General features: G+C 40.8%; 1 protein-coding gene across 1 annotated transcript; it reads right to left on the bottom strand.

Moving 5' to 3' along the window:
• Window positions 1–779: 779 nt before the first annotated feature.
• stip1 (stress-induced phosphoprotein 1) lies at window positions 780–11,796 on the bottom strand. Its single transcript, XM_080484103.1, has 14 exons — window positions 11,727–11,796; window positions 8,821–9,030; window positions 8,584–8,725; window positions 8,141–8,282; window positions 5,826–5,991; window positions 5,607–5,733; window positions 5,222–5,324; window positions 4,140–4,260; window positions 3,266–3,362; window positions 3,030–3,154; window positions 2,892–2,928; window positions 2,691–2,794; window positions 2,187–2,359; window positions 780–2,084 (listed from the first exon to the last, which is right to left on the bottom strand). The coding sequence occupies exons 1-14, from the start codon at window positions 11,733–11,735 to the stop codon at window positions 2,012–2,014; spliced, it is 1,629 nt and encodes a 542-aa protein (XP_080340229.1). The 5' UTR covers window positions 11,736–11,796; the 3' UTR covers window positions 780–2,011.
• Window positions 11,797–13,683: the final 1,887 nt, after the last annotated feature.

Genomic DNA, 13,683 nt, shown 5'->3' with positions numbered 1-13,683 from the left:
GGTAGCACCAGTGTTTCCCAGTCCTGATCCTCGGTCCTTCCTCTGCTCGAGTCCCACAACGTCCAGACTTTAAGAACACCGAACCAAATGTTGTTCGACCTTGTGGTAGTTTATACACCGCATCCTATCAGGCATGTTTCTGTACGTCACTCATTCATAAACAACAGTATTGCCATGTTAAAATGTACAAACTTGCTTCTGAAATGCGTTTCTTTCCCCTTTATTTGCCCTGTAAAGCATATTTTCACATCCATACGCTTGAACCATGTTGGAGCCCGATTTGTAATAATAACTGGTCGGTAATGTAACAAAAGTGCTGAACCAGAAATGTAATAAAAAAAAAAAAAAGATGTAATAAAACTCATAATGTAATAAATAGTCGATACTGTAATAACATGTAACAAATGTAAATGTGATCTTAATGTGTTTAATGCTTATACATTATTTTGTACTGATGAATGGAGAAATAGATTACAGATTAAGAATATAAATGACTTGGGCAACAGCTTTCATACATAAATGCCATAATCTGCATATATATATATATGTATAAACAAATAGTCCAAACATTTAGAACTCATTCTATCGGTGTTATTCAATTTGAAGCAGTTCAAGTCCAAACTATAAATCGACTCACTTTATGGTAGAATGAAATTATTGCAATATTAGTGGAAAAATATTTTGCCTGCAATGTAATCTTAAAAGTTTTTACGTTTTGGGTCATGTTATATATATCTCTATATATATTTAAATTGCATTTCAGGCTCAGCTCATTTGTTACATTATCAACCAGTTATTACATTTCAGGTTTTATTACGACATATTTTATAACAATTCGGGTCCCGGTTACATTTTGGGTCGTTGCCGCATATCGAGCTCCAAGAATTCAAACCGAGTGACGGACACTTGAGAATATATTTGGATATACAAAGAAAAAAAAAATACAGAATTTTTATTGCCCGTCATCAGGTCAGAAAGATGAGATATTGTACCAGATCAATACACGATACTTTGGATGCACCGATACCACTACTCTTTAGCTACTTGCCGATACCGAGTACCGACTTGATGCCACGAGGCTGAATTTATACTCCAGATGCAAACGATACGTTGCTGCGAACCACCTCTGCGTTTATGTTACGCGCACGCACCGTCCTGTGTACCGAGCTTTGTGTGTCCAACTTCAACTTGTTAATGAGTGTAAGTCACACTTTCGTCATGTGTCGTATCACGGGCGCGTGAGCTCTGAACCTGGAGTATGTAGCACGGCTACACGAGTTGCGTGATGAGAAGTTAAAACTAATGAGCGGCATGGAGTCAACTCTGCTGGTTAAGTTGCTGCTGTTGTGCAAACTAGTTTTCACCTCTTGATATTTTGCCAGAAGAGAGTTTCCAATCTGCCGTACTTCTTGTAATCCTCATTAATATTAAAGAATCTCAGACGATCCCTCGTGCTCTATGGCGTACCTGCAGGAGACGTTGCCGACGTATGTCACGCGATATTTATAAATACCGTAAGACTTTTGAGTACCGATACTGGCATCGGTGCATCCCGACATGACGGCGTCGCCATGAGAGACACCAGAAGAGCCAAATATTAATACATTTTAGATTTACATTGGATTTGAGCTGAAGAGACCAAACGAGGAAGCACCGGTGAAAATGAAAGAAACAACTTTAGTTACAATCTGACATTCGTTACAGGTCAAGTTTTAGAATCTGACAACAGCTTGTGGGTGGAGTTCTCTCTTCAAACACGGAGCGTACTTGTGCAATGCATTGTGGTGTTTATTTTAACAGGTAACTCCGCAAGATGCGTTCTTCAAAAACAATGCAAAATGTGTGAAACTGATTAAAAAAAAAAAAAAAACATACATGACAGATACAAAGCCTCAGTGAGACTAAGAACATTACAGTTTTAAATTCGAAGGCAAGAAAAGAGAGGATCTAACATCTTGGGAGGGATCTGCAGGTTTTTATTTTTTATTTTTCCCCGACGCGCCGTCGCTCGTCAACGAATGGCTATCAGCCCAACGTCGATGAGCTTCTGAATCTTCTGCGCAATAACTGGGTTCTTTAAGTGGCTGAGGAATCAAACAGAACAAAAAGGGGGAAAATAAAATCAGCACATTCTTTACTCGTTTCAGCGGAACGCTGCTTATCTGCACAACGGCAGGAAAACTTACTCGCTGAGTGCCTGAGGGTCTTTCTGCATCTGCTCCAGGATCATGCGCATGGCCGGGTCCGACATGATCTGCTGCACCTCGGGATCCGCCATGGCTCTCTTCTTCACCTCCTCGGGGGTGTCGTTCCTCGTCGCCTGGCTCATGAGGCAGCGCTGGATGCCTTCTGTGGCTTCCTGCAGACGGAGGCCAAAGAATAATAAATAAACGCAATCACTTTGACTCTTGACGCTCATGTAAATAGAACTGCATGCACAACTAACGTAAAGATGGATCAGCTTTATTTTGGGGTTAATGTAAAATCGAATATTCTGACTTTTCTAAATTACACAGAAATAATCTGAATACTGCACACAAGCTCTGATCCCTCTTTTTTTGCCCTACTTGCCAATTTGAAACATCAAAATCAGCCTCTGTCACACTTCATCAAGTTGGTGTTGGCATGTTGGATTAATTTGAAAGGACTTTCCAAAATGCTTCTAAGCATTCCAGTCCTCTGTAAATCACCTTTGATGAAGACTCCAGCTCGAGGGCCTTCTGGTAAGCGTCCATCGCTTTAGAAAAATCCTTTATGGCCTCCAAAGCAGCTCCTTTGCGTGTGTAACCTTTGACTGTGGACAGACGAGGCACAACAGTTGTTTAAGTCCACAAAGACTTACAAATCCAGAAGATATAATTAGATACACGGTCATAAAAGGTTCTACTTACTGAAGCCCGGCTCCAGTTTGATGCACGCTTCACAATCCTGATAGATTATACACATAAAATAAAAAGGTTACTTTAAAATCTGACTGACACGTCAATCGTACGAGGATCTCTTGGATTGAGGAGGTGAGAGCACTTTACCTTCAGAGCCAGCTGGAACTCCAACAGCTTTGTGTAGCAGGCTGCTCTGTTACTGAAGAGTTTGGCATCCTTGGGGTTTCTCTTGATGGCCTCACTGTAATGTTTCATGGCTAAGGGGTAGTCTCCTGTGCGAGGGAGAAGAGGAGCTCATCTTCAAGCAGCTTCAAAGCCCCAAAAAAGACCAAAAAAGACAAACAACCTAGAATAGGATGTAGAGCTGCCCCTGTTCCACTCACCTTTCTGGAAGGCATCGTTGCCCCTGTTCTTCTCTTCCAGGGCCAAGTCAGGGTTGATGTACGCTAGTTTCTCCTGTTCCTTTACGATCTTCTCGGCCTACAGCATCAGGAATCAGTCAGGTTTACAGAGTCAACACGTAACCATCTTCAATCCTTGAAGAAAACTTACACTGATTCCTAAATTCATTAGAGATATTAGTAACTGAATTCTTGAAGGTTGTCGATCTTAAGTTAGACTGTTGAAAAGTTGTTTTATTTAACGGTTTGAAGCTCATCTTTAGCCGTCCATCAGCCTCTGCAGGGATTCCTTTACACCGGGCAGTTCTAATGAATTTCATGAGGACGAGAAGGATTCATTGATGCTCTGCGGTTACTGTTGTACATAAACTCATATCAGCACTGGATCACCACTGACTAGAAGATTAATGTTTTACAATCATAGTTGTGAACTGTTTAATGGTCCATTTTCCTCTGGGGTTGTTAACATTTAGGATACTGTACCTTCTGTCAGTTTTGAGTTTAGTCAGTAGTGCATGTGCCCCAAATATCTGAGGAGTGTTTTAGGAGTTTAATACTTCAGTTTATGTACTTTTGTATTAACTTAAAAAAGTCAGTTGAGTGGTTTGCTACTTTTTGACAAACTCCTGAGCATAAAGCTGCTTAATACAGATTTCACTCCAACTACAGATTCAGCGGCTTGCAAAAGTATTCAAACCCCTTGAACATTTACATTTTTGGTTGTAATGTGACAAAATGTGGAAAAGTTGAAAGGGTATAAATACTTTTGCAAATCACTGTAGCTCTCTGCTCTAAAGCAGTTTGATAAGGAGGCGCTGCAAAAAAAACAGTTGGCATGAAATTCAAAGCGCTTCACCTGTTGACACTTCTTCAAAACATCAGGAGTGCGGTGCTCCGTCAAGCTCTTGTTGAAATACTGAACTGCTTCTTTGTATTTGTCCTGTTTGAAGTAGGAGTTGCCAATTCGAGCCAGAGCCCTGAAAACAGAGAGGGAGACGAAATGATAAGCAGTTTTTGCATTCTGCTGACTGAAAAGGGATTTGCTGCGTTGGTATCTGTTCTGACAAATTCTACATAACAGTGCAGCGACCTCACGAACGAGGAACACGCTTTATGAGAGAGTCAATTAATTGGTGTGACTTGGTGACAAGCCGATACAGGTTCTGGGTGTTCTTGTTAACAAGCCATACAAAGGCTTTTAACATGCTGGATCTCAAACGATGGGAGGCGGAACCAGAACACGAGAATACCGACAGACTCCATATCAAACCGTATGTAATCAGAAAACATCTAAGAAGTGTTGATGTGCATTTTAAACCATCAAGTTTGATTTATTGTAAGAATTTAATTTCATAAAATACAGTTTATGTCGTGGCCTGCAAAATCTATTTCCAAATTAAAGCCTAGAAAAAAGGGGTCGTCTCATAGTTATACCAATATAGTTTTATGATTTTTGTTTTATACACCAGCAGAAATTCGCTGCCACTCAGCGAGGTTTTGAGCTGTGCTTTCTCCTGCTTTGTTTATTTGTAACTATTTCCGTCACTGTGGGTGGCACCTGTGGCTCAGAAGTTGGCGTTTGCCCTCTAAGCAAGATTGCACAAGTCAAATTATTTCTGCTTTTCCGCGTGGTGGAGAAACCGGCATCGTGTGTGAAAAGACGAGTGAGACAAATTGTAAAAATCCCTTAAATAAAAAGGTACAAAATACAAGACACAATTGCAGCCATTTGTCTTCCAGAAAACACTTCTATTGCCACACAATTTGAATGTGGTTTTCCTTCAAGGTAGCAGTAAATAATTTCTGAGAGAATGTATTTGTTCAGTCCTATAATCCCCCCCCCACCCCCCCAAAACAGCTTCACACTTCCAAACTCAGAAGTTTAAGAGAAAATATTGACTTGGTGGGAAACACTCGGAGGGATACTAAAGAACTCACTTTGCAATTTGTCTGTAGTCTTCTCGGTTCTCTCTGCCAACATCAATGGCCTTCTCACACAGCTCCCGGCATTTCTCAAACTCTCCTTTCTCGAAGAACACGGCTGAAACAGCAGACACAAGGAGGATTTATTATATTCAACACATTTAGTCTTGTGTCATGTCGGTATTTTAAAGCCCTTAAAGTGATGAAATTCGCTTTCTTCCCCCTTGATGTATGTTTGTGGCTGGAGGAAACTGGTACACAATGATTTTTTTTTTTTATATATATATTTTTTAAAGATGCCATCTGGATAAAACCTGCATGACGGATTCTACACTTTATTAGTCAGCAGTGGCAGATGTGTGCAGCAGCCATTAGCTGGCTGAAGTGTGATGTTGTGTACCTGCTTTGTTTGATATGTAGGTCATGTTGGTAGGATCATGTTTAATCGCTTCTTCATAATGCTTCACTGCCGCGTCAAAGTCTTTATTCTTGTACGCAGCATTTCCAAGTTCTTTTTCCTTTAAGGCCTGTGGAACCAATTAAACAGCAGATATTAGCAACACTAACAATGAAAACCAAGCAGAAGACGGGGCGAGTAAATGCAGCTACGGTGGTTTACCTTTCTTTTGTTTTCAGGGAGATCTTCCTCTTTGGGAGGAGGTGGCTGAGTGTCTTTGGGCTTCGGGGGAGGAGTAGGAGTGGGCTCTTCTTCATCATCCATCTCGGAGAGGTTTAGTCCCAGGAGCACAGAGAGCGTTGTCATCACTCTGGGATCCTGCAGCTTCCTACGACACAAGCAGACAAGTGCGTGCATAATGCCACAAATTTGATGGGATGTTTTTTTGGGGGGGATATTTTGTAAATAACCAATTTATGATTATCCCACCTGTGAAGCCTCAGGCATCTTTTCAAACATACGACTCACACTGGGTTCAAGTATCAATACATGGAGCAATTCTCATAACTTTCCAGTTTAGGGAAATATTGTGCAGAGTTCTGGATGTATAGACTGTGACTTTAACCATTTTATTACGTCAGGGCCCGCCACACTGAACGACACAAATCTAAACAAATGTACGCCTTGACATGGAGTTTGCTGTGTGCATATTACTCAATGAAAACAAGCTGAATCGCAGCCTACGACCCGAGTTGCTTGTGATTGCGCAAAAATAACAGGTCCTAAACGTAAACAGGAACGGAGTCCTTGTCGTTGTGCTGTTAATGCATTTGGAGAGGAATCACCCCCCAAAAGGAGAAGAAATAATAATAAAAATAATAATAAGAATAATAAGCCATTCAAAAGTTTTAAGATGCTCTATCTCAAATGCTGTGCTGAACCAGAGCATATCAGTAAAATAGCTGGAGTGAAACCATCAAGGCAGATCTGTGCCAGGAAAAATCTGAAGACTTTTGATTGCATATAAAACTGTACTGAGGAAATAACTGAAAGGTTCTACAAAGTTGCACAATTATTAGAAACACCAGTGTGTCTGTGTGCATCTATGTTCCATTAATGAAACATGAATCATTAAAGGGGACATATCATGCTAAATCCACTTTTTTAGCCCTTAAATGCATTTTGTTGTATATTTAGAGTGTTTAGAAGTACAGAAAAGTTCAAAGTAGTCTCTTCAGGTGCTCCGTTGATATCTTTATATTCTGTTTTGGTCATATTTTGCGATCGGTTTCGATTTTTCTATTCTCTATTACGTTTTTTGAACAATGACGTCACAGTATTCTCAGCGGAACTGCCAAATTAGGACATCGACATTTCGAGCAATCCGCCATTTTTGTTTCTCGCTGCGATTTTGTAGTCCAACCGAAGTTACGAGAGGATAAGTCGAAATGTTCGGTTGTTGGATGTAGTAACCCACAAGCTTCGTTACACCGTCTCCCAGCATCAGAACCTTTTCGAAGTGCCTGGTTGAGTTTTATTTTTCACAGAAATGTACCCACATCTGTGGGTAAGGTCATTTTTGTGTGCGCGAATCACTTTAAGGACGACTGCTTCAGCAACCTCCGCCAGTATAAAGAAGGATTTGCCGAAAGACTTGGTCTGATTGAGCGGTCAGTTCCTTCTATCTATGGAGACGACGAACAGAGCACTTCGGTAAGCTGTATATAACGCTAAAAAGTGTGATGATAAGACGTCCCTGTCATTGTTTTGTTAGCATTAGCAGTTGCACCGTCTTCATATGTTAGCGCTGTGTGCTCGTTTTAGATTATAATGTAACTTCTGTGTTAAATAGTCGTTGTAATACACGCAGTATTGTAGTAGTGGGCATGGATGGAGAAGTTAGTGTAAATATAGTAACACACCATTGCGTTACATCCATATGAAGACGTTGTTCTGTAGGTGCATCATCGTCATTTTCATCTCGCTCCGCCGGGTCCGACTCTGGCTCCAACATGTATGGCTGGATGGACAAATCTTCCGTTGTTGACATTTTGTAAATAATGTGTGAATATAAAGTTTCTGCGCCGCTAGATAATTGTATCTGTTCTATCAAACTACAAAGATGGCCGAACAGGGTGACGTTGAACCGAGTGTCACCTCTGCAACCTGGAGAGGAGGAGGGGTATGAAGTGTCTCATTTGCATTTGAAGAGACCGCCCCAAAACGAGTTGCTCTCAGAAGCACATCAGAAAAGGGGTTGAAAAGGGGCCTGTGGAGCTATAATAATGAGGAATTCAGACCCAAGCATTGCAGTTTCGCGTTGTATAGACCACAACTGTATGATTTATATGTAAAAAGGAAGGATTTAAAAGCATGATATGTCTCCTTTAAGTGAACCTGATTGTAGAAATAGAAATTCATGTTTCCATGAAGGAAAAAACACACTGACATCAAAATCTTTTTCAAAACATGAGCCCTGTGATTATATAACAATCAAAGCATCACTATTAATATTTCCTCTCGTTTCATGTACGTACGTGCCAAGCTCAGACGGTTTGCTTCTGAGCTGCTCCAGCAGCTCTCTGTAGCTGGGATCCGACAGCAGCTCCCGAGTCCGAGAATCCCCCTCCAGCTTCTGGTACAAGTTGGGCATTGCGAAGGGGTTCATCATGGATTTTTCTGTTCAGGGTAATTAAGAATATATTATCAGAAGTGCTCATTCACACTATCCTCCACTTCTCCAGCTTTCCCTCCTCTGTAACCCCCGTGTGTATCTCGTCTATTCTCTGAATGAATCACAACACTTAAAGCCCATGTGAGCTGCCTACTCTCTTTTTGAAAACCCCAGCACTCAATCCAGTTGTACTTTAGTGATCCTGTCAGCAGCCATCTCCAAATCCTCTGCCCACATACGAGCTGGCAAGTGACTCACATAAGTTTCAGCTCTCCATAAAAAGCCGTAACACAATATTGTCTCTACCTGCGAGCCGGGCCTCGATGTTCTGTAAACCCTCCTTGAGCTGCTGATTGCTTGGCTCTTGTCGGATCCCCTCGTGGTAAGTTGTTCGAGCATCCTCCAGTCGGCCAAGGAACTCCAACGCCGCTGCTTTGCGGGAGTAGCCCTGAGTGATAAGAAAAGAGAAATTAAAGATTATATTCCAACTCAAAATTATTTGTCTTTTTGACAGGATAAATGGCAAAACAAAGGACATCCAACCTTCCCCCAGTCCGGCTTGATCTTGATGGTCTCACAGGCATCCTGCAGAGCGTTCTCATAGTTGCCCTTCTTGGCGTAGGCAGCCGAGCGGTTACTGAACAGGACATGATTCGATGAGTCGAGAGCCAAGGCCTCGGTGTAGCAGCGTATGGCCTCGTCAATGTTTCCTGCACTCAGAGCCTTGTTTCCCTGGTCTTTCAACTCTGAGACCTGCGGAGTCAAAACAAATGGATTTTAAGAATGGCAGCCCTGCAATTGTCAATTTACTCCCACACAAGAGCACAACAACCCCCCCCCCCCTCCATCACAGCTCTGACTGTGGAGAATACATCGTTCACAGCTGCTACTGGGTGAACAGTGAAGGATTCAGCTGCTCATGTCAGGCAGGTGCCGACAGTGACGCACAGAGAACGTGCCTGTTCACAAACCTCCGTGTGCAGCCAACACTGATCACTTAAAGGTGAGCAAAGCTGTGCAAAAATGAAGTTTGAATCTCATTAACTACAAAAAACATTTCAAAATTGGAATTTAGAAATGATTAGAGGTTTGTCGTGACTGTCCATGACAAGGAAGCAAGGGGTCAATAAGATTGTTTATGCAGTTTGCTTCTTATTGGTCCAAAATGCATAGTTCTTAAATTAACTCATCTTTCTTGTGTTGAATGATTACTATTTAAATTGCAGAAAAAACAAGTAAAGAAACACAAGAACTTGTCAACAAACTGCTGGGCGGAATTTCAGACAAACACACGATTAAAAAAAGACAAAAACACTGCAGGTGCATCAGTTTAAAGGGGAGAAAGACCACTGTTAATTGAAAGCCAAAGCACAAAATGTATTAACATTATCCACTTAAGTGTTCATCAGGAATGCAATAGACAACATCATCATTGTACAAAGTAAATGTGTGCAGGTCTCATGTCCACACTGCCATTTGGTCCATAATGAGCACAACATGAGTGGAGGTGCCAGTGACAAATTAAGCCTGAATGTGACACCGATCGAAGATGACAGAGCAGGTACTGAAACTGCCATCTCCTTCTCCAGACCTTCCCCGGGTCTGGAAGAGGAAGAACTGTCTCAATCGTTTTATACATTTGATGGTGAACTCCACCACACACAACAAAAACACAGCTATTGATTTTAAAGATGGTACTATGCACACAGTTATCCCTGCCACCTTGAGGCCTGTTACTCCTGCATGCAGGCAGGTTATCCTACCGTCTCCAAAACATTGAACAGAATCGATTACACAATGAGAAAGAAACAAGTTCTCCTTCCCTGCTGGTTTCATTTGGCATCTATGCGATATCACCCAATCTAAACACCCTCGCATATCACATCACAAAAACATTCCAATACCCAGAGGCGCGACGTTTTTCAGGGGAGAAAATACAAATACTTTCTCCATCTAGATTTGATGAAGTATATTGTAAAATATTTCTATGAAATAGCAACCGATGATTTGAAACTCTGATATTTTTAAACTTACAATATGTGAGCCAATACCAATGACACAAACCAAGTCTTATTTAGACATTGAATCTCAAAATTGCATTTTGGAGAAGCTTCCTCACTGATTTGTGCAAAGAATGTATGTGGATCTTTGTCCAAGTGAAATCTGAGTCATAAATAAACATTCATTAGTATAATAGGAAATCCTAACAGGCTTATTTGGGTCACTAATGTGAATGAGTGTGTGTGTGTGCGTGTGTGTGTGTGTAGTCACAAGTACAACTAATCTATAATTATTACCCAACAGATCACAGATGAAAGTAGTGAAAGTGCTTCTGTCACATGAGGGAAACCTGATATAAAAAGGTGAAAACAGTGAATGTTTATTAAAGCAAATTCTTGATAGGAGTTTCTTGTATTTGTGCAGTTATAATCATAACACAGTGAAGGCATGACAATTAACTGCAGGACTGCCACTAATTATTAGATTATTTAACAAAGGTTATACAAGTTGGATGCACAGTGGAGTAGCTTCACTGAGACTGTCTGGTTTGAATCTAGCTGCATTATTATGTGAAGCTTACATGTTATCTGTGTGTTTCCTCCTAATACTCTGGTTTCCTGCCACAGATTGAGGTTAATTGTTGACGAAATGTGTCATTGAAATTGTTTGTCTTCATGACTTTGCATATTTGATGGCCTGCCTGGGACCAAACTAAACTGGCTTAATAGGTATGATTAAAAAAAAAAAGAAGCCCTCATTAGCTGCATTTACATGCAATAAATCATCCGCTTACTGTTCAGGATTAAAAACATGAATGACTCGTCCGGCTCGAGGCTGCAGACAGGAAGCGGTAGTGGAGCACAAACTGCGGGCGTAGCCATGACAGCGGCACCGTGTGCTTCCAGAAAGATCCTCCGGCGCGAGTAGGGCTGCTGAAGCCGATCCAAAAATACCCCGCAGCGTGTGCTGCACGCCGACCACGGTGGTCCTAGCTCCCGGTGCTCACGCGCAGCCCGCTGTACCGGATCTAATCGATTTATGAACGTCATCTGCGCTAACCTTGGAAGTGTGCAACCATGAGTTAGCCGCAGCAGTTTACCGGATGAACGTCAAGCCCCCACCGACTTTAACACGTCTTAGGAGTTATGCACGCCGGGTTGGCCACGGCTCGTTGCTGTCGGTTCGGGTTTAAAATCGCCGGGGCTCGTTGAGACGAGACAACCGCAAACCAAAGCGCCCCGCGGCTCGGCTAAAGCTAACTGGCTCGCTAGCTTAGCAAACGAGAGGAAGGTTCCGTCTAAAAAAGAAGACGAACAACAACGAGCTCGAGCCGCGACGACCCAGGATGAATTCAATTAAACCCACAATCGCACACACACACACGTGTCTGAAATAGCATCGGTTCTCCCCGAAGGACCAGAAATGAGAGTTGCGGGACAGACACTTACTTTCTCCATGGTGAAGCATGAGGTTCCTTCCAGAAACTAGCGCGGCGAAGCTCCTCCCCCTCAACAACACGCTGGTTGCCAGGTTGGACTGACAGAAATCCCCTTTGACGTCTAGATTAAATGAAGCGAAAGAAACTTCTGGAAGTCTGGAGAAAAATCCAGTTTTGTGTGACATAATAGATATGACGGAAGGATTACAGATACTGACGTTCATCGGTCACAAATCAGGTTATACTAACAACAAACTTAGTTTTTATTGTTACTGATAAATGTGTGGAGAATCTGTAATTCATGGGAATTATCCTCCTGTCCCTTAGGATGCAATAATTTAGGGCCCGAGCCCAAGCAGAGCTCGAGTTTATTATTAATAATAATAATAATAATAATAATAATAATAATAATCATCATCATCATCCTTCTTCTTCTTCTTCTTCTTCTTCTTCTTCTTCTTCTTCTTCTTCTTCTTCTTCTTCTTCTTCTTCTTCTTATTATTATTATTATTATTATTACTACTTCTGGTACTGCGCAAACTGCTGCATTTTTTTTACATTTTTGAACACTGTCAGAAATGGCAAGCTATTTTATGGTCATTGCAAAGTGTGTGGCAAAATGGCTCCAATGTGAAAACAATGTAGGCGGTGTCCCTACATTGCTTTCAGATTTGTAACATCTACTACGAGCAACACGTTTAAAGCCTGGCACACGCTACAGGATTTTTAAAATCTTCACAGAACAAGAGACCACACACTTGATCACAAAAGACAGATTGCACAAGATCTTCCTCTTTAGAGATCAGGACAAAAATCTTTACACGTTTCACCCATGTCCAAGAAAACTGTAGAAAAGTTTGAATATTAAAAAAAAAAAAAAAGAAAGTCTAAAAGATATTAAAAAGTTACAGCATAACAAGAATGTCATAAAAACGCAGCCTATTTTGATACTCGAATGGTTCAAATTAGTTAGACTGCAGGAGCCAAGAATGCAAGGAATTGTCAGAATCAGCAATCACAAAATCAAATGTCAATAATTGCCTTGGTGACGTCATATGATAATATGTAATAAAAGACTCTTTTATGTTGCTGACTTCAACCCACCTAATGCTTTCGTGGTTTTTTTTCTGTCATATTATCATGCATTCATGAAATAATAAATTAAATGTTTGATTCATAATTTCAAGGATGATGTCTTGATGGTTTCCCTTAATGAAAATCTGATCCACTTACACTCCATGAGTCATAGTTCAAATGAATGCTCCTTTAAAATTCCTTTTACGTTACCAACTGACACTTAAATGTGTTAAAGTGATTACACTGAAGGAAACAGGAGAATGGAGGAAAAATTGTTTGTGTAGGTTTGAGAAAAGTAAAGTTCTTTGTACTTGTGGCGCTCAGCTTTTGTCTAAATGTGGAATTCAAGAGTAAAAGGAAGGGGGAAACAACCCTTTCACTTGGTTTATGATTGCAATTTTGATAGAATCCTCACTGAGTTCTTCATCAAAAAATTTAAAGATTAGCTGTGGTTCATTCACTATCATCCATAAATCCTTCCATAGCTTCATTTGATTATAATCCACTCTCAGAGAGGCATATTTGTTTTGTTCTGCATTGCTGCAGTGATGGATTGCACATATTCACCATTATTCAGTGAAGTAGATTGTGTCTCAAATGCTTTCACTTCTTTGTACATTTCAAACCTTTTTTTAAAAAATACTCTATAGCTACATGTGTATGCAACATAACAGAAATCTGACACTAAAGATAAATGTGTTCCTCCATCTATCCATCTTCTGTAATTATTCATGATCTGGAAGCATTTCCCTTTTCATTTAGAATGACAAAAAAATTATTTCCTCTTCTTTTACATCTTTATGGTTTCTACATCTTCTTTACATCTAAATACATTGGACTGATTTGTAGGATTTTAAGTATTTATTAACTTTAAGAGATGGAGTGATGTT

Source organism: Lipophrys pholis (assembly GCF_963383615.2).
Source record: "Lipophrys pholis genome assembly, chromosome: 16".
Classification (NCBI taxonomy): domain Eukaryota; kingdom Metazoa; phylum Chordata; class Actinopteri; order Blenniiformes; family Blenniidae; genus Lipophrys; species Lipophrys pholis.
The sequence above is the reverse complement of the archived record's forward strand: the minus strand, read 5'-3'. Positions and strand labels throughout refer to the sequence as shown.